Below are 19,506 nucleotides of genomic sequence, written 5' to 3' on the forward strand. Positions count from 1 at the left end.
GACTCAACATTGATCCCGAGAGATTCCCCTTTGTATGACTTATACCGGACCAGGCGGTGAACTTGGCTGGGAGATGTGGTGTGATTGTTTTTCCCAAACAAGGAGCTCAGATGAAGCGATTCCCTGACAATCCCAAAAACCATTCCATGAATGGCGCTTTTGCAACGTGTTGTGTAGTGGGAAATGACCGCGGTTTTCCTCAAACTCTCGACATTTTGTTTACGTTCCTCCCTCCTTAGGTTTGCAACAGTAATGACAACTGTCACTGTGACGCGGGCTGGGCGCCCCCGGACTGTAAGGGCTCTGGCTACGGAGGAAGCATCGACAGTGGTCCTGTGCAGGAAGCCCAAGGTACATTCATCAGCTGCACGTCCCACTAGGGCCACACACTGAGCTCCCCACCCGGGGGAGAACTCTGCAACGGTTCTGGTGTGATTCTATACTGGATCAGAGGGAGATCTTTGTATTCACACGATCTCTCTCTCTCTCTCTCTCTCTCTCACTCTGTCTCTCTCTCCCTCTGTATCTCTCTCCCTCTTTCTGTCTCTCTCTCTCTGTCTCTCCCTCTTTCTGTCTCTCCCTCTTTCTGTCTCTCCCTCTTTCTGTCTCTCCCTCTGTCTCTCTCTCCCTCTGTCTCTCCCTCTCTCTCTCTCCCTCTTTCTGTCTCTCTCTCCCTCTTTCTGTCTCTCTCCCTCTTTCTGTCTCTCTCTCCCTCTGTCTCTCTCCCTCTTTCTGTCTCTCTCTCCCTCTCTCTCTCGCTCTCTCCTCTTTCTCTCGCTCTCTCCCTCTCTCCCTCTCTCCCTCTCTCGCTCTCTCCCTCTTTCTGTCTCTCTCTGTCTCTCTCTCTGTCTCTCTCTCTGTCTCTCTCTCTGTCTCTCTCTCTCTCTGTCTCTCTCTCTCTCTCTCTCTCTCTCTCTCTCGTCTCTCTCTCTCTCTGTCTCTCTCTCTCTCTGTCTCTCTCTCTCTCTGTCTCTCTCTCTCTCTCTCTCTCTCTCTCTGTCCTCTCTCTCTGTCTCTCTCTGTCTCTCTCTGTCTCTCTCTCCCTCTCTCTGTCTCTCTCTCCCTCTCTCTGTCTCTCTCTCTGTCTCTCTCTCTGTCTCTCTCTCTGTCTCTCTCTCTGTCTCTCTCTCCCTCTCTGTCTCTCTCTCCCTCTTTCTGTCTCTCCCTCCCCCCTCCCTCCCCCCTCCCTCCCCCTCCCCCCCTCCCTCCCCCCCTCCCTCCCCCCCTCCCCCTCCCTCCCCCCTCCCTCCCCCCTCCCTCCCCCCTCCCTCCCCCTCCCTCCCTCTCTCCTCCCCCTCCCTCCCCCTCCCTCCCCCTCCCTCCCCCTCCCTCCCCCTCCCTCCCCCTCCCTCCCCCTCACTCCCCCTCCCTCCCTCCCTCCCCCTCCCTCCCTCCCCCTCCCTCCCCCTCCCTCCCCTCCCTCCCCCTCCCTCCCTCTCCCTCCCTCCCTCTCCCTCTCCCTCTCCCCCCTCTCCTCTCCTCTCCCTCCCTCTCCCTCTCTCTCCCTCCCTCCCTCTCCCTCCCTCCCTCTCCCTCCCTCCCTCTCCCTCTCCCTCTCCCTCTCTCCCTCTCTCCCCCTCCCTCTCCCTCCCTCTCCCTCCCTCTCCCTCCCTCTCCCTCCCTCTCCCTCCCTCCCTCTCCCTCCCTCCCTCCCTCCCTCCCTCCCTCCCTCCCTCCCTCCCTTCCTCCCTCTCCTCTCCCCTCCCTCCCTCTCCCTCTCCCTCCCTCTCCCTCCCTCCCTCTCCCTCCCTCCCTCCCTCCCTCTCCCTCCCTCTCCCTCCCTCCCCCTCTCCCCCTCTCCCCCTCTCCCCCTCCCTCCCTCCCTCCCTCCCTCCCTCCCTCCCTCCCTCTCTCCCTCTCCCTCCCTCCCTCTCCCTCCCTCCCTCCCTCCCTCCCTCCCTCCCTCCCTCCCTCCCTCTCCCTTCCTCCCTCTCCTTCCTCCCTCTCCCTTCCTCCCTCTCCCTTCCTCCCTCTCCCTTCCTCCCTCTCCCTTCCTCCCTCTCCCTTCCTCCCTCTCCCTCTCCCTCTCCCTCCCTCTCCCTCTCCCTCCCTCCCTCTCCCTCCCTCTCCCTCCCTCTCCCTCCCTCTCCCTCCCTCCCTCTCCCTCCCTCCCTCTCCCTCCCTCCCTCTCTCTCCCTCCCTCCCCCTCTCCCCCTCTCCCCCTCCCTCCCTCCCTCCCTCTCCCCCTCCCTCCCTCCCTCCCTCCCTCCCTCCCCCTCCCTCCCTCCCTCTCCCTCCCCCTCCCTCCCGCCCTCTCCCTCCTCTCCCTCCCCCCCTCTCCCCCTCCCTCCCTCCCTCCTCTCTCCCTCCCTCTCTCCCTCCCCCTCCCTCCCCCTCCCTCTCCCTCCCTCTCCCTCCCTCCCTCCTCCCTCTCCCTCCCTCCCCCTCCCTCTCCCTCTCTCTCCCTCCCTCCCTCCCTCCCTCTCCCTCCCTCTCCCTCCCTCTCCCTCCCTCCCTCTCCCTCCCTCCCTCTCCCTCCCTCTCCCTCCCTCTCCCTCCCTCTCCCTCCCTCTCCTCCCTCTCCCTCCCTCTCCCTCCCTCCCTCTCCCTCCCTCTCCCTCCCTCTCCCTCCCTCTCCCTCTCTCTCCCTCCCTCCCTCCCTCCCCCTCCCTCCCTCCCTCTCCCTCTCCCTCTCCCTCCGTCTCTCTCTTCCTGCTCTCACTCTCTCTTCCTCCTCCCTCCCTCCCTCTCTCTCTTTCCTTTTATGTGAACTGTTTTTCTTTATCTCTCTCGCTCCCATCATTCACAGAGCAAAGGGTCCTCATTAAATCTATCGGGGTCCCCTCTGCGCTCCCACCGCCCCCCCCCAATTCCTGCGCGGAACATCCTGGCCTCCCCTCGGCAGCGGGCCATGACGCTGCACCTTGCCAACCGGAGAGCGTGCTGTACACCGTGTCCCACCGCCGTGTGGCAGTCCCGGGCAGCCGCTTCCCGAGACGGGGCTCGGCGCGCCCTCGGTCGTTTCTTGCTTGGGCGGGGGGGGGGGGGCGGGTGGGATTTGTTGCTCCTTTACGCAGAAGGCCACGACGAACGCTCCCCCAGCCCCCACGAGCTGCTTAGCTTCCTGTCAGGATTTCCTCCACTGCATTCCTTCAGGGCCGGCTGCCCTCCCGCGAGGCCCAAGTGATGTCAGCGCTGTGTGCTGAACTCGCGCCGTCCTGCGGGGCGGGCCCTGAATTCACTCGAACCCGAACCAGAAACCCCGGCGGCGAGCTTATCCCCCTCGTGCGCCAACCGCGAATGGGAGCGGGAGTGCGGCATTCTGGGAGAAGGCCAACCTTTTCGCTCCTGTGTAGGCCCCGTGTTGGGAGAGGGGAGGGGAGGGGGGACGATTCGACTTCATCTGGGACTTTGGGGTTTGTGCGTTTCGTTCTCGGATTTTGGTGTGCTGTGTGCGGCAGTTGTTTGCTCACGAGCTTCCTCTTTTCCTTCAACTAAGGAAGGGCACGCCTCCTCAGAAATGTGAAGAATGGTGGTGGAGGGGGTGGTTTAAAACAAAATAGGCTGTTAATCCATCCGGTCTTCCAGCTCACGGCTGGAGCCTGGCTCCTTGAGCCTGCCATTGAACTCGTCCAGCCAGCTGTTCAGCTCGCTCGCCCAGCCCGATGTCTGGCCCCGCCCGGTGTCTGGCTGTTCCTCTTATCTTCCGTTCCACTCCCTTATTCCAAAGGTTCAACGCTTTTTTGGCGGGGGACCTGGGTTTTAACGTCTCATCCGAAAGACGGCACCTCCGACAGCGCGGCGCTCCCTCAGTACCGCCCCTCCGACAGTGCGGCGCTCCCTCAGTACCACCCCTCCGACAGTGCGGCGCTCCCTCAGTACTGCCCCTCCGACAGTGCGGCGCTCCCTCGGTACCGCCCCTCTGACAGTGCGGCGCTCCCTCAGTACCGCCCCTCTGACAGTGCGGCGCTCCCTCGGTACCGCCCCTCCGACAGTGCGGCGCTCCCTTGGTACCGCCCCTCCGACAGTGCAGCGCTCCCTCGGTACCGCCCCTCCGACAGTGCGGCGCTCCCTCAGTACCGCCCCTCCGACAGCGCGGCGCTCCCTCAGTACCGCCCCTCCGACAGTGCGGCGCTCCCTCAGTACCGCCCCTCCGACAGTGCGGCGCTCCCTCCGTACCGCCCCTCCCTCAGTACCGCCCCTCCGACAGTGCGGCGCTCCCTCGGTACTGCCCCTCCGACAGTGCGGCGCTCCCTCGGTACCGCCCCTCTGACAGTGCGGCGCTCCCTCAGTACCGCCCCTCCGACGGTGCGGCGCTCCCTCAGTACCACCCCTCCGACAGTGCGGCGCTCCCTCAGTACCGCCCCTCCGACAGTGCGGCGCTCCCTCGGTACCGCCCCTCCGACAGTGCGGCGCTCCCTCAGTACCGCCCCTCTGACAGTGCGGCGCTCCCTCAGTACTGCCCCTCCGACAGTGCGGCGCTCCCTCAGTACTGCACTGGGAGTGTCAGCCTAGCTTTATGTGCTCAAGTCCCTGGAGTAGAACACTGCTCCAACAACATTCAAGAAGCTCAACGCCATCCAGGACAAAGCAGCCCGCTTGATCGGCACCCCATCCACCACCTTAAACATTCACTCCCTCCACCACCGGCGCACCGTGGCTGCAGTGTGTACCATCTACAAGATGCACTGCAGCAACTCACCAAGGCTTCTTCGGCAGCACCTCCCAAACCCGCGACCTCTTCCACCTAGAAGGACAAGGGCAGCAGGCGCACGGGAACACCACCACCTCCAAGTTCCCCCCAAGTCACACACACCGTCCTGACTTGGAAATATATCGGCCGTTCCTTCATCGTCGCTGGGTCAAAATCCTGGAACTCCCTCCCTAACAGCGCTGTGGGAGCACCTTCACCACACGGGACTGCAGCGGTTGAAGAAGCGCCTCACCACCACCTTCTCAAGGGGGATTAGGGGGTGGACAATAAATGCCGGCCTTGCCAACGAAGCCCATAAATGAATAAAATAAAATGAGATCATGGCTGATCTTCACCCGCAACTCCACCTGCCCGCCCGATCTCCATATCCCACGATTCCCTTCGTGTCCAATATGGTCTGTTTGTCTGATCAACACCATTAAAAATGTTATGTACCTCAACAAGAACTTATAGATTTATGTAGCACTGTTAATTTTTCAAAAAATTTATTCATTTATGGGATGTGGGCGCCGCTGGCAAGGCCGGCATTTATTGCCCATCCCTCACTGCCCTTGAGAAGGTGGTGGTGAGCCGCCTTCTTGAACCGTTGCAGTCCGTGTGGTGAAGGTACTGCCACAGTGCTGTTAGGTAGCGCGTTCTAGGAGTGCCGTCTTTCGGATGAGACGTTAAACCGAGGCCCCGTCTGCCCTCTCGGGTGGATGTAAAAGATCCCACGGCCACTATTGGAAGAAGAGCAGGGGGGAGTTCTCCCCGGTGTCCTGGGGCCAATATTTATCCCTCAATCAACATCACTAAAAAAAAACAGATGATCCGGTCATTATCACATTGCTGTTTGTGGGAGCTTGCTGTGCGCAAATTGGCTGCCGCGTTTCCTACATTGCAACAGTGACCACACTTCAAAAAGTACTTAATGGGCTGTGAAGGGCTTTGGCGGTCGTGAAAGGCGCTATCGAAAAGCAAATCTTTCATTTTTAACCCTTTTAACCTTCATATTGGAACACTCCAGTGCTGGGCTCCAGTTACTGACTTGGTGAGTTCTCCTGACCGGTCGGAGTGTTTGTAACAAGAGGCCACTGGCCTTCCCTTTGCTCCCTTCTGCAGCTAACCGCGCCCTCCTGGCGGCCTTGCTGGTGACTTTCCTGCTGATCCTCGCCGCCATGCTGCTCCTGTGCTACTGCAAGCGAGAGTTTCTCCGGCCGAACTCCAGAAGCTGAGCAAAGGGAATCCCCAACGGTGCAGGTAAGAGGGCGGCGCTCGGCGGGCGTCCGCTATCAACCGGTTAAATTCCGCCCCTGGGGAGACCCGGACAATGAGGGGGTGGGCGGTGGAGGGCAGGAGAGGACCGTCCAGCTCCGTCCCACCACAAATTGCCATACCTTGTGTGTCGCTCGCCACCCCACCCAAAGCCGTATGATCTCCTGGGAGAGGTGAAGGACCAGATTAACGGACCTGGGGCGGGAAATAATGCGGCCAATTCCTCTCCCGCCGCCCCCCCCCCCCCCCCCACCCAATTAGCTGATCACTCTGGTCCTGATTACTTCTATGCTGTGCCTACCTATTGCCTACGTAAGTTGCACTAGAGCAATCCCCAAACTAATCCCGCTGCCCCGCTCTCTCCCCATAGCCCTGTATCAATCCCAAACTAATCCCACTGCCCCGCTCTCTCCCCATAGCCCTGTATCAATCCCCAAACTAATCCCACTGCCCCGCTCTCTCCTCATAGCCCTGTATCAATCCCCAATCTAATACCACTGCCCCGCTCTCTCCCCATAGCCCTGTATCAATCCCAAACTAATCTCACTGCCCCGCTCTCTCCCATAGCCCTGTATCAATCCCAAACGAATCCCACTGCCCCGCTCTCTCCCCATAGCCCTGTATCAATCCCCAAACTAATCCCACTGCCCCGCTCTCTCCCCATAGCCCTGTATCAATCCCCAACTAATCCCACTGCCCCGCTCTCTCCCCATAGCCCTGTATCAATCCCCAAACTAATCCCACTGCCCCGCTCTCTCCCCATAGCCCCGTATCAATCCCCAAACTAATCCCACTGCCCCGCTCTCTCCCCATAGCCCTGTATCAATCCCCAAACCAATCCCACTGCCCCGCTCTCTCCCCATAGCCCTGTATCAATCCCCAAACTAATCCCACTGCCCCGCTCTCTCCCCATAGCCCTGTATCAATCCCCAAACTAATCCCACTGCCCTGCTTTCTCCCCATAGCCCTGTATCAATCCCCAAACTAATCCACTGCCCCGCTCTCTCCCCATAGCCCTGTATCAATCCCCAAACTAATCCCACTGCCCTGCTTTCTCCCCATAGCCCTGTATCAATCCCCAAACTAATCCCACTGCCCCGCTCTCTCCCCATAGCCCTGTATCAATCCCCAAACTAATCCCACTGCCCCGCTCTCTCCCCATAGCCCTGTATCAATCCCCAAACTAATCCCACTGCCCCGCTCTCTCCCCATAGCCCTGTATCAATCCCTAAACCAATCCCACTGCCCCGCTCTCTCCCCATAGCCCTGTATCAGTCCCCAAACTAATCCCACTGCCCCGCTCCCTCCCAATAGCCCTGTATCAATCCCCAAACTAATCCCACTGCCCCGCTCTCTCCCGGTATCCCTGTATCTTGCTCTGTTTCGAATATTTATCCAGTTTTCCCTTAAAAGAGGCAGTGGCCTCTGCCTCAAGCACTCGTTGTGTCAAAACATTCCGTACTCCAACAGATCTGTGCAAAGAAGATTCTCCTCATTTCGCTGCTCGCTCGCCGAGTGACCGATTGATGAACTCTTGGTATTGATTCCCCAACCTTTAGTAAAGCACCCATCTCCTCCCACCCTCGCGCCCCGCCCCCCCCTCCCACACGCCCACCCGTCGCGACGTCGAACTTGGCGAGTTACTCTCTCTTCTTGCCCACAATGCAGTGCGACAGGCGGCTACCGGCTCGGCTCCCTGGGGGCGCAGTCTCCGCTGGACGAGGAACGGTAAAATGTTCTACACCAGTCGCGCTCTTCCTCAGCGACTTGCACCTTCCCTCTCTCTCTCGCTCTCTCTGACCCTTCCTTGCTCTTTGACGAAAGCTTGGGTTTCATGGCGAGCTTTGGCTGGCAATGCTTACTGTCCCCTCCACCCCACCCCCATTTCCCAGTCTCCTCAGTTCTGTTAAGTGTGGGCCTCTGTTTAGAGAAGGACCGCCCTTGCCCTGCCCACGCCCCATTGTCCCCTCTCGGGCTGGCTGGAGGGGGTTTCGCAACCTCCCCCGTGGTTTGGATGCCAGCCCGGGCTGATGGTCTCCTCCCTCCCCTATTGATGCCAGTGTCGGCCATTGCTCAGCGGCCTCTGAGTCAGAGGGTCATAGGTTCGAGTCCCGCTCCAGAGACTTGAGCACAAAATCCAGGCTGACGCTCCCAGTGCAGTGCTGAGGGAGCGCCGCACTGTCGGAGGGGCGGTACTGAGGGAGCGCCGCACTGTCGGAGGGGCGGTACTGAGGGAGCGCCGCACTGTCGGAGGGGCGGTACTGAGGGAGCGCCGCACTGTCGGAGGGGCAGTGCTGAGGGAGCGCCGCACTGTCGGAGGGGCGGTACTGAGGGAGCGCCGCACTGTCGGAGGGGCGGTACTGAGGGAGCGCTGCACTGTCGGAGGGGCGGTACTGAGGGAGCGCCGCACTGTCGGAGGGGCGGTACTGAGGGAGCGCTGCACTGTCGGAGGGGCGGTACTGAGGGAGCGCCGCACTGTTGGGGCGGTACTGAGGGAGCGCCGCACTGTCGGAGGGGCGGTACTGAGGGAGCGCCGCACTGTCGGAGGGGCGGTACTGAGGGAGCGCCGCACTGTCGGAGGGGCCGTACTGAGGGAGCGCCGCACTGTCGGAGGGGCCGTACTGAGGGAGCGCCGCACTGTCGGAGCTGCCGTCTTTTGGATGAGGCATTCAAGCGAGGCCCCGTCTGCCCTCTTGGGTGGATGTAAAAGATCCCACGCCCACTATTGGAAGAAGAGCAGGGGGAGCTCTCCCCGGTGTCCTGGGCCCAATATTTATCCCTCAACCAACATCACTAAAAACAGACGATCCGGTCATTATCACATTGCTGTTTGTGGGAGCTAGCTGTGCGCAAATTGGCTGCCGCGTTTCCCACATTACAACAGTGACCACACTTCAAAAAGCACTTCATTGGCCCTTCCTTCCTTCCTTCCTTCCTTCCTTCCTTCCTTTCCTTTCCTTCCTTCTCTGAGGTGTGAGTTTTTATTGGCTGTAAAGCGCTTTGGGAAGTCCTGAGGTGGCGAAAGGCGCTGGAGAAATGCAAGTCTTTGTTTTTCCTCTCTTTTTCTCTAGCCCTGCTCATCTCTGCTTTGCTGCACGATGACTATTATATATATTGGCCTATCTCAATTGGATAGCTCTCCAAGCTTCTTGTGTCTACCAATGGCTAAGAGCCCAGTGCTTACCCTCTGACATGAATCTTGTGATTCATGTGAAAATGACTTATGTAACACTACTGGGCGGCCTGCTGGTGGCGCTGTCCAGGGAGAGTATATAAACTCGGGCACGGGCCCAGCTTGTGCAGGACATTCTGTAACAGGAACTAGTGAGGGACACAACTCGATTTCCATGTTGGAAAAACAGTTGATTAAAGCTTTGTTTAATACTCAGAGCAAGTGCCTTGTAGTTTTCTTACGGCACCCTCCCTGGTGCACACATCTAAAATCCTCAGGCAGCCATAGCATCTTGTGGTTGTAACCCTCCCCATTACTACTTTACTTGGAAGAAGGAGGAAGCCATTCAGCCCCTCAAGCCTGCTCCACCATTCAGTTAGATCATGGTCGATCGGCATCTCAATCCCATTTACCCGCCTTAGCTGCGTAACCCTTGGTAACCTTACCCAACAAAAATCCACCCAACTCAGTATTGAAAGCTTCAGTTGACCCCCAGCGTCCACAGCCTTTTGAGGGGGGGTGGGGGCAGGGAGAGAGTTCCAGATTTCCACCACCTTTCCTTCTTTAGCCTTGGTTACGTTCCAAGTATCTTTTAATTAGCATTCAGTGATTGATTGAAGAGGCAGCTTATACATGTTGAGTATTGTGTGCAGTTTTGGTCGCCTTATCTGAGGAAGGATGTTCTTGCCATGGAAGGAGTTCAGCGAAGATACACCAGGCTGATACCTGGGATGGCAGGAATGACGTATGAGGAGAGATTGGGTCGATTGGGCTTATACTCGCTGGAGTTTAGAAGAATGAGAGGGGATCTCATTGAAACTTATAAAATTCTGACAGGACTAGACAGACTAGATGCAGGAAGGATGTTCCCGATGGCGGGGGAGTCCAGGACCAGGGGTCACAGTCTAAGGATAAGGGGTAAGCCATTTAGGACAGAGATGAGGAGGAATTTCTTCACCCAGAGAGTGGTGAACCTGTGGAATTCTCTACCACAGAAGGCAGTAGAGGCCAATTCATTAAATATATTCAAGAAGGAGTTGGATATATTTCTTAAGGCTAAAGGGATCAAGGGATATGGGGAGAAGGCAGGGACAGGGTACTGAATTTGGATGATCAGCCATGATCGCATTGAATGGCGGAGCAGGCTCGAGGGGCCGAATGGCCGACTCCTGCTCCTATCTTCTATGTTTCTATGTTTATATTAAGAGTCGTAACCAATCCGTGAAGGTGCATGCGGGCCAAGATCCAATCAGGTGGCGGGACTGAATTTAACATGAGGTGGCCATGCTTACCACCGGTGCAATAAAGACAACTTGACTATCGAACTAAAACCTTCTGTCGAGTGTTGGTTTAAAATACTCCACAACACCTGGGAAAACGCCAATCGGGGTTTTATCCCTCAACATTTCACCCCCTGCCTTTCAAATGATTAAAGCTTTGTTTAACGCTTAGACCAAGTGCCTAGTAGTTTTCTTACGGCACCCGTCTTCTCTAGTCTCTCCACGTAACCGACGCAAGTCCACGTGTAAATCCAAGGCTGCCTCCCAAACGCGCGACCTCTACCACCTAGAAGGACAAGGGCAGCAGGCGCATGGGAACACCACCACCTCCCAAGGTCCCCTCCAAGTTACACACGCCATCCTTTAGAAGTCAGAGTTTAGAAGAATGAAAGGGGATCTCATTGCAATGTATAAAATTCTGACAGGGCTAGACAGACTGGATGCAGGGAGGATGTTTCCCCTGGCTGGGGGGATCTAGAACGAGGGGTCACAGTCTCAGGATACGGGGTAGGACATTTAGGACTGAGATGAGGAGAAATTTCTTCACTCAGAGGGCGGTGAACCTGTGGAATTCTCTACCACAGAAGGCTGTGGAGGCCAAGTCACTGAATATATTTAAGAAGGAGATAGATAGATTTCTAGACACAAAAGGCATCAAGGGGTATGGGGAGAGAGCGGGAATATGGTATTGAGATAGAGGATCAGCCATGATCATATTGAATGGCCTCGAAGGACCGAATGGCCGACTCCTGCTCCTATTTTTCCATGTTTCTATCCTGACTTGGAAAGATATCGGGCCGTTCCTTCATCGTCGCTGGGTCAAAATCCTGGAACTCCCTCCCTAACAGCACTGTGGGAGCACCTTCGCCACACGGGACTGCAGCGGTTCAAGAAGGCGGCTCACCACCACCTTCTCGAGGGCGATTAGGGGATGGGCAATAAATGCCAGGACTGGCCAGCGACGTCCACATCCTGTGAATGAATTAAAAAAAATTGGCCAACAGAATTGGTTCATCGCTGTGTCCAGGGTAGTGAGCTTAAACTAACGGTTGCTCCCTGAGAATGTTCTGTCTGCAGAGCAGGTATCTTCAACTGGCTGGGCTGTAACCGTGATCGCATTGGCTGTAACAGTGATCGCATTGGCTGTGTCTTCTCTTTGGTGCTTTGCATGAAACTCTGAATGGTTTTCTTGAATCGAAAGAGGCCTTCCTGTCCCAAAGCTCCGCTGGAGGTGCTTGGGAAGGAAGTTCCTGTCCACTGCAGGTGCTTCCTCTCCGGGCCTTTGATTGGCCGTCCCAGGATTGGGGAAGTGCTCGCAACAGGAGGTCGCTCGTTAACGACCAGCTCTCCAAACAGGAAGTCCGCATTACACTGGGATGAAGACACTCGGGGCTTTTTTTTTAATATAAATCTCCAATTGGCCCGTATCCAATTAACAATCTGCTCGCAGCTGGAATTGCAAAGTGGGGAAGGTCACACCACGTCAAAAAAAAGAATTTGAGTGATCCCCCCCCTCCCCCAACAGATTCACCTTTAACCCCCCACCGCTGCCCCTGCAGAATCTGAGTTCAGCCTGAGGCTCTTCATGTTGGCGTGTCACCGCCGTGTTGAAAGCCATGATCGAATTCTGGGCAAAGCAAAACAGCGACACGTAGAGCTATTGCGGGCTGGTGGGCGAGTCTGGGTAGTCCTTTACCTCTCACACTATGACGAGCCGATGATTGTCACAGACTGTTATTGGGCTGTGTCTGATGGGGAACTGATGCTTCTCTATTGCAAAGGACAGAGACTGAGAGGGAGAGTCAGGCCCTGAACCATCGTCTGATGGATGAGTATGAATGGAACCTTGTCCAATGGCACAGTAGAGGGAGCTTTACTCTGTATCTAACCCGTGCTGTACCTGCCCTGGGAGTGTTTGATGGGACAGTGTAGAGGGAGCTTTACTCTGTATCTAACCCGTGCTGTACCTGCCCTGGGAGTGTTTGATGGGACAGTGTAGAGGGTGCTTTACTCTGTATCTAACCCCGTGCTGTACCTGCCCTGGGAGTGTTTGATGGGACAGTGTAGAGGGAGCTTTACTCTGTATCTAACCCGTGCTGTACCTGCCCTGGGAGTGTTTGAGGGGACAGTGTAGAGGGAGCTTTACTCTGTATCTAACCCGTGCTGTACCTGCCCTGGGAGTGTTTGAGGGGACAGTGTAGAGGGAGCTTTACTCTGTATCTAACCCGTGCTGTACCTGCCCTGGGAGTGTTTGATGGGACAGTGTAGAGGGAGCTTTACTCTGTATCTAACCCGTGCTGTACCTGCCCTGGGAGTGTTTGATGGGGACAGTGTAGAGGGAGCTTTACTCTGTATCTAACCCGTGCTGTACCTGCCCTGGGAGCGTTTGATGGGGACAGTGTAGAGGGAGCTTTACTCTGTATCTAACCCATGCTGTACCTGCCCTGGGAGTGTTTGATGGGACGGTGTAGAGGGAGCTTTACTCTGTATCTAACCCGTGCTGTACCTGCCCTGGGAGCGTTTGATGGGACAGTGTAGAGGGAGCTTTACTCTGTATCTAACCCATGCTGTACCTGCCCTGGGAGTGTTTGATGGGACAGTGTAGAGGGAGCTTTACTCTGTATCTAACCCGTGCTGTACCTGCCCTGGGAGTGTTTGATGGGACAGTGTAGAGGGAGCTTTACTCTGTATCTAACCCGTGCTGTACCTGCCCTGGGAGTGTTTGATGGGACAGTGTAGCGGGAGCTTTACTCTGTATCTAGCCCATGCTGTACCTGCCCTGGGAGTGTTGGATGTTTTTGAATGAAATGGGACGTGCCCCTCACCTTTGATGACATAACTCACAAAAAGAACAATTGTGTTTGAAAGAGCAGTTCATGTTCTGGGACACAGCCTTCCGTTGGGAAGCAATCGAGGGAAACCTGGCACGAAGCAGTGGATTGATGCCTTTTAAAGTTTAACGTGACTCATTAACTGTTCAGGTGTCGGAAGGAAGAGGAAATGAGGATTTGCCTGTTCAGAACTGTTATTGTTAACACAGCCATCGAATGATTCAGCACCGGAGGAGGCCATTCGGCCCATCGTGCCTGTGCCGGCTCTTTGAAAGAGCTCTCCAATTAGTCCCACTCCCCCCTGCTCTTTCCCCACAGCCCTGTGAATTTTTCCCCTTCAAGTATTTCTCCAATTCTCCTTTTGAAAGTCACTATTGAATCTGCTTCCACCGCCCTTTCAGGCAGCGCGTTCCAGATCACAACAACTCGCTGCGTAAAAAAACATTCTCCTCATCTCCCCCTCTGGTCCTTTTGCCGATTATCTTCAATCTGTGTCCCCTGGTTACCGACCCTCCTGCCACTGGAAACAGTTTCTCCTTATTTACTCGATCAAAACCCCTCATGATTTTGAACACCTCGATTAAATCTCCCCTGAACCTTCTCTGCTCTGAGGAGAACAAGCCCAGCTTCTCCAGTCTCTCCACGGAACTGAAGTTCTGCATCTCTGAATCGTAGAATCGTAGAAAATCAGGGCACAGAAGGAGGCCATTCGGCCCATCGTGTCTGTGCCGGCCGACAAAGAGCCACCCAGCCTAATCCCACTTTCCAGCTCTTGGTCCGTGGCCCTGTAGGTTACGGCACTTCAAGTGCACATCCAAGTACTTTTTAAATGTGATGAGGGTTTCTGCCTCTCCCACCCTTTCAGGCAGTGAGTTCCAGACCCCCACCACCCTCTGGGTGAAAAATATTCTCCTCAACTCCCCTCTAATCCTTCTCCCAATTACTTTCAATCTCTGCCCCCTGGTTATTGACCTCTCTGCTAAGGGAAATCGGTCCTTCCTCTCCACTCTATCCAGGCCCCGCATAATTTTATACACCTCAATTAAATCTCCCCTCAGCCTCTGTTCCAAAGAAAATAACCCCAGCCTCTCCAATCTTTCCAGATATGCTCTATCAAAGCCCTTCATAATTTTGTACCCGCTCGATTGAAGCTCCCCTTTACCTTCCCTGCTCTAAGGTACCATTCTAAATCTCCGCCGCCCCCCTCGCGAGGGCGGGTTGAAGTGGAAGGCGAGCGGGTTGGGTTAAGACCGCTCCTGTCCTTTTCCCACCGGCACTGCGGGAATGAGGAGCGTTGCTGCTGCTCCCTGGTGACGAAAGGCTGCAAGCCGACTTTCTCCTAATAGTGGGGCGAGGGGCGAGCAGGGTGGGGGGGGGGCGGTGCGGGCATTGCGGAAGTCAATGGGAGAAAAATTCGGCCGACTAGCCTTGGTCTCGAGCGACTAGCGGCCGGGCGCGGCGACGTTTGCGCCGATCGCGAAATTGGCCGGACGTTTTGGGGCGGCGCTAAACACTACCGCCACCATCTCCCGCGCCCGCGGATCGTGAAGTCAGTCGAGCGTGCAGCGCCCCCAGACCGGATATTGAGTGGTACCCCCTGCCTTACCGCCTGCCGCTAGCAACGACAGGTTGAGGGGAGCGTTTCGCGGTCGGGAAGGGACTGGGGGGGGCGCTATTTAAAGGTGACCGCTTCCTGCCTTTTTTTTTTGGTGACATTTTTTCTCCACGCATTCTGAGAGAGAGAGCGAGAGACTTCTGGAGAGATTCAACGCTGTGTGAAGGAGTTTTGGGTACTGAGCAGCACTTTGCAGGTTCATTTTGATTCGCCCTTCCTTGTATCGATTTAGAAGAGACTGTGGGGGCTACACTCTGAGCTCTTTCCCTGGGCCTCTCCCTTGTTCTTTCCAGCAGATTCGATGTACAGGTCTCTCCAGGCCGAGATTCAAGGCTGCAATGAGCAGGGTGTGGATGGAGAGCAAGATCGACCCTCCCCTTTAAGAACTGGCCGGCGCCAGTGTGTCTGTGTTCCATCGCTGACTGACATCACATGAGCTTCGCCAGCGCTCTGAGGTAGCGCCTCGCTCCTCGGCGTTGGCGCCTTAAGAGAGGTGGGTAGCGCCTGATCTAGCGCTCCAATCACCTCCAGGGGTGATAGAGGCCAAGTTTGCAGTCGGAGGCGATAATTAGCGCCAGGCGCTAAACTTTGGGCCCAAACGGGGCGATACCGAATTTCTCCCCCAAAGTATCTGGCAGTGTTTTGATGATACGTCAACTGCGTGCGTGTACGTCCGGTTGCATGACTTGCGGTTGGGTTGCTATCGCCTCGAGCTTTACCCTTTGACCCCCCTCTCTCCCGCTTAATGTTTCAGGGATTCCCGGGTGGAGAATGGAACTCCGGCGACCCTTGGTGGCGGCCTTCGGTACAAGCCTCCGGAGCGGTTACAACAGACTGAGATGAGACCAGCGCTGTCTGTCAAGGTAAATCCCCGGTTGTCCCGACTGGGTCCACCGTTTATTGACATCAATGACCCCCCCCCCCCCCCACCCCACCCAACCGTTTGAATGGTTAATGGTCGCCGCCGCTCCCCGGACCCGCGACCTCCGCCACCTGGAAGGGCCAGGACCGCGAGATGCACGGGAACACCATCGCCTCCAAGTTCCCCCTCACACACACGCGCGCACCATCCCGACTTGGACATACCTCGGCCGTTCCTTCATGGCCGCTGGGTCAAAAACATTCCCGCACAGCCCTTCACCAGACGGGACTGCAGCGGTTCAAGAAGGTGGCCCACCCACGCCTTCTCGAGGGGGGATGGGCAGCAAATGCCGGCCTTGCCAGCGATGCCCACATCCTGTGAATGAATACAGAAAAAAACATTCAGACGTTGCCACGGGTGGTCAGTTGGGGGAAAAAAAAAAGCAAGGCCGGCTACATTTATAGTGGGGCCTCTAAATTAAGGAGCCAAAGGCCGAGGCCCATAGGGGCCTGTTGGCCGCCATGTTTGAAGACCGTAGTAGGGAGGGGAAGTTGGCTCGACACCTCGGGGTTCAGATTCCAGGCCAGACTGATGGGACGGTGGCCTCCTCTGGTGGGCCGTGAGCGTCCCACGTGATCCGAGTTTGGGCGGGTGGGTGGGGGGGAGATTTGAGTCCACTTCCTAGCAGGCTCGGGGCCTGCAGCACACCACCGCTCTGGATAGGGCGCAGAAATGGCCGGCTGGTCCAGCGTGCGCGTCGGGGCTACGCCAGGCGGTTCGGGCAGTGGAGAGAGATTCACTTTGCACTTGGTCGCGGCCTTGGGAGTGCTTGGATGCCGAGACCGGCCGCCTGCACTGGGAAGAGTACCGTTCCCCGGCGCGCGCATAATAATTACATCTATAAAACTTGCGGAAGAGAAGATTTGCAGGGCGGGGGGGAAAAGGGCGGGGTGTTGGGCGGGGGAGTGGGACTAATTGGGCAGCTCGTTCAAAGAGCCAACACAAGTGTCATGGGCCGAATGGCTGCCTTCTGTGTGGTGTGGTTCGACGGGGAGACGTCCCAAGGAATACACATCCCAAGGAACACAATCAGCTCTGTGTCAGTGGAACCCGTGCAGTGTCATCAATGAGATACAAGTGGCTGGGACTGGGAAATGGAGGTGGTGTAAATACTGTGGCGCTTCTCCCAACTATCTTTGGGAGTCATATGTATACCGAACATTACCTCGGGAGATTTAATGGGTGGGTAGAGTCCATGATAGGGGAGAGTGTACATGGGCGGTGGGTAGAGTCCGTGATAGGGGAGAGTGTACATGGGCTGTGGGAGGAGATTAAATGGGTGGGTAGAGTCCGTGATAGGGGGGGAGTGTACATGGGCTGTGGGAGGAGATTAAATGGGTGGGCAGAGTCTGTGATAGGGGAGAGTGTACATGGGCTGTGGGAGGAGTTTAAATGGGTGGGTAGAGTCCATGATAGGGGAGAGTGTACATGGGCTGTGGGAGGAGATTAAATGGGTGGGTAGAGTCCGTGATAGGGGAGAGTGTACATGGGCTGTGGGAGGAGATTAAATGGGTGGGTGGAGTCCGTGATAGGGGAGAGTGTACATGGGCTGTGGGAGGAGATTAAATGGGTGGGTAGAGTCCGTGATAGGGGAGAGTGTACATGGGCTGTGGGAGGAGATTAAATGGGTGGGTAGAGTCCGTGATAGGGGAGAGTGTACATGGGCTGTGGGAGGAGATTAAATGAGTCGTCACATCACAAGTCGCTGAAGTACTTTTGGTGCAGTCCCGGTTATATAAGTTAATGCAGCAGTCAACTGGCGCAAAGCAAGATCCCAGAAACAGAAAATGAGTTTAATGATCAGTTGAGGTGGTGGTGTTGCTTGAGAGAGGAACCTTGGCCCTGGACTTTCCCCTATCATGGACTCTACCCACCCATTTAATCTCCTCCCACAGCCCATGTACAATTTACCTCTTTGAATAGTGGCCTTGGGATCGTAAACATCCCGAGAGCAGCAGATGGGGCCTCGGTTTAAAACCTCATTCAAAAGGCGGAACCTCCGACAGTGCGGCGCTCCCTCAGTACTGCCCCTCCGACAGTGCGGTGCTCCCTCAGTACTGCCCCTCCGACAGTGTGGCGCTCCCTCAGTACTGCCCCTCCGACAGTGCGGCGCTCCCTCAGTACCGCCCCTCCGACAGTGCGGCGCTCCCTCAGTACTGCCCCTCCGACAGTGTGGCGCTCCCTCGGTACTGCCCCTCCGACAGTGCGGCGCTCCCTAAGTACTGCCCCTCCGACAGTGCGGAGCTCCCTCGGTACTGCCCCTCCGACAGTGCGGCGCTCCCTCAGAACAGCCCCTCCGACAGTGCGGCGCTCCCTCAGAACCGCCCCTCCGACAGTGCGGCGCTCCCTCAGTACTGACCCTCCGACAGTGCGGCGCTCCCTCAGTACCGCCCCTCCGACAGTGCGGCACTCCCTCAGTACCGCCCCTCCGACAGTGCGGCGCTCCCTCAGTACTGCCCCTCCGACAGTGCGGCACTCCCTCAGCACTGCCCCTCCGACAGTGCGACACTCCCTCAATACCGACCCTCCGACAGCACGGCGGTCCCTCAATACCGACCCTCCGACAGTGCGGCGCTCCCTCAGCACTGCCGCTGGGAGTGTCAGCCTGGATTACTGGTCTCGGGTCTCTGGAGCGGGATGGTGGGGTTGGGGGGGGGCGGGTTGGCTCGATCCTGGGACCTTCCGACTCCGAGATGAGGCCCCCCCCCCAGTCCCTGAACAAATGAGCCAAGCTGTGACACTTTGTGTTAGCTGAAGTTATTGGATCGCCTTCCGGCCAATCTGTAACTGCTTCGAGGAAAAGAGAGTATTATTCGGTCTTCAAAACCTCTTGCGCCATCTTTGTAATGGGGCATCATCCATTGACCTTAACTTGCACGTGAATGCATGTCACCTGCTAGCTGTCATGGTAACCAATGTGTCACACCTCATTGCTTCATTGAAAGCTTTAATAATCTTGACGTTGCTTGACTAACCAACTTCTCTGTGATGGCCTTTTCTCTCTTTGTTTTTTCCTTGTTTTTTTGGCTCCGTTTTCTGTTTCCTCCGTGCAGCCAATCCCTCAGCCGTTACCGAGGCCTGCTCCGCCATCAAAGCCTCTGCCACCAGACCCCGTGGTGAAAGTGTGCCAGGTAACCGCGGGCGCATTGTGGGAGGAACCGTTGCCAGCGGTGGCAGGGGAGGGGGGAGGGTGGCGGGAGGAGAGCGGGGCGGTAACCTAGGATACACAAAACTGGGGGGGGCGGGTTGGGGGAGAAGGCAAGCAACAGCAAAAAAAAAATCTCTCGCACATTCGATTGGCGAGGAGATCCCGCGAGAACTGCCCTTTCTGACTCCCTCTGCTCTATAGATTTGTTGAGAGGCCGTCTTTTATTCAAAGTGCAGCAGTTATGGATTCTGGGCCCGTTAGTTCAAGGGATGGTGGGCGGTTTGACCCAAGTGAGCTGTCGGTTGCCTTTAACCCCCCCCCAGGTGTCGCTAGCCACCATCTTGACGGTCATTCGGTCGGCGTTGACCCGCCGTGTCACGCTCTCCCGCTTTCACGAGGGATTACTGGGCTTCTGTGCGTGTGTTTTAACTGCCTCATGCCGCGACCGCCTCCTCTGTTCAACTCGCTGGTGGGATTCCACTTTGAAAGTCCCGCCCGCTGATGGGCACAGCGGGGGTGGCCATTCAGCCCCTCCAGCGTATCCTGCCGTTCAGTTAGATTGCGACTGATCTGTGCTTCAAACTCCATCGTATCCGCCTTGGCCCCACATCCCTTAATACCCAACAAAAA

The 19,506-nt window shown here is 56.7% G+C and overlaps 1 protein-coding gene across 1 annotated transcript in view; it reads left to right on the forward strand.

The window, feature by feature from the left end:
* adam15 (ADAM metallopeptidase domain 15) overlaps nucleotides 1-19,506 on the forward strand; it is a 135,675-nt gene that overhangs the window by 97,482 nt on the left and 18,687 nt on the right. Inside the window, 6 exon segments of the mRNA XM_085978274.1 lie at nucleotides 240-351; nucleotides 5,756-5,848; nucleotides 5,851-5,893; nucleotides 7,577-7,636; nucleotides 15,561-15,669; nucleotides 18,782-18,859. Coding sequence (XP_085834400.1) covers nucleotides 240-351; nucleotides 5,756-5,848; nucleotides 5,851-5,893; nucleotides 7,577-7,636; nucleotides 15,561-15,669; nucleotides 18,782-18,859 — 495 coding nt within the window.

The sequence above is a fragment of the Somniosus microcephalus genome, unplaced genomic scaffold, assembly GCF_052327205.1.
Source record: "Somniosus microcephalus isolate GS21.2 unplaced genomic scaffold, FLI_Smic_1.0 unresolved_chr7, whole genome shotgun sequence".
In the NCBI taxonomy this organism is placed as follows: Eukaryota; Metazoa; Chordata; class Chondrichthyes; order Squaliformes; family Somniosidae; genus Somniosus; species Somniosus microcephalus.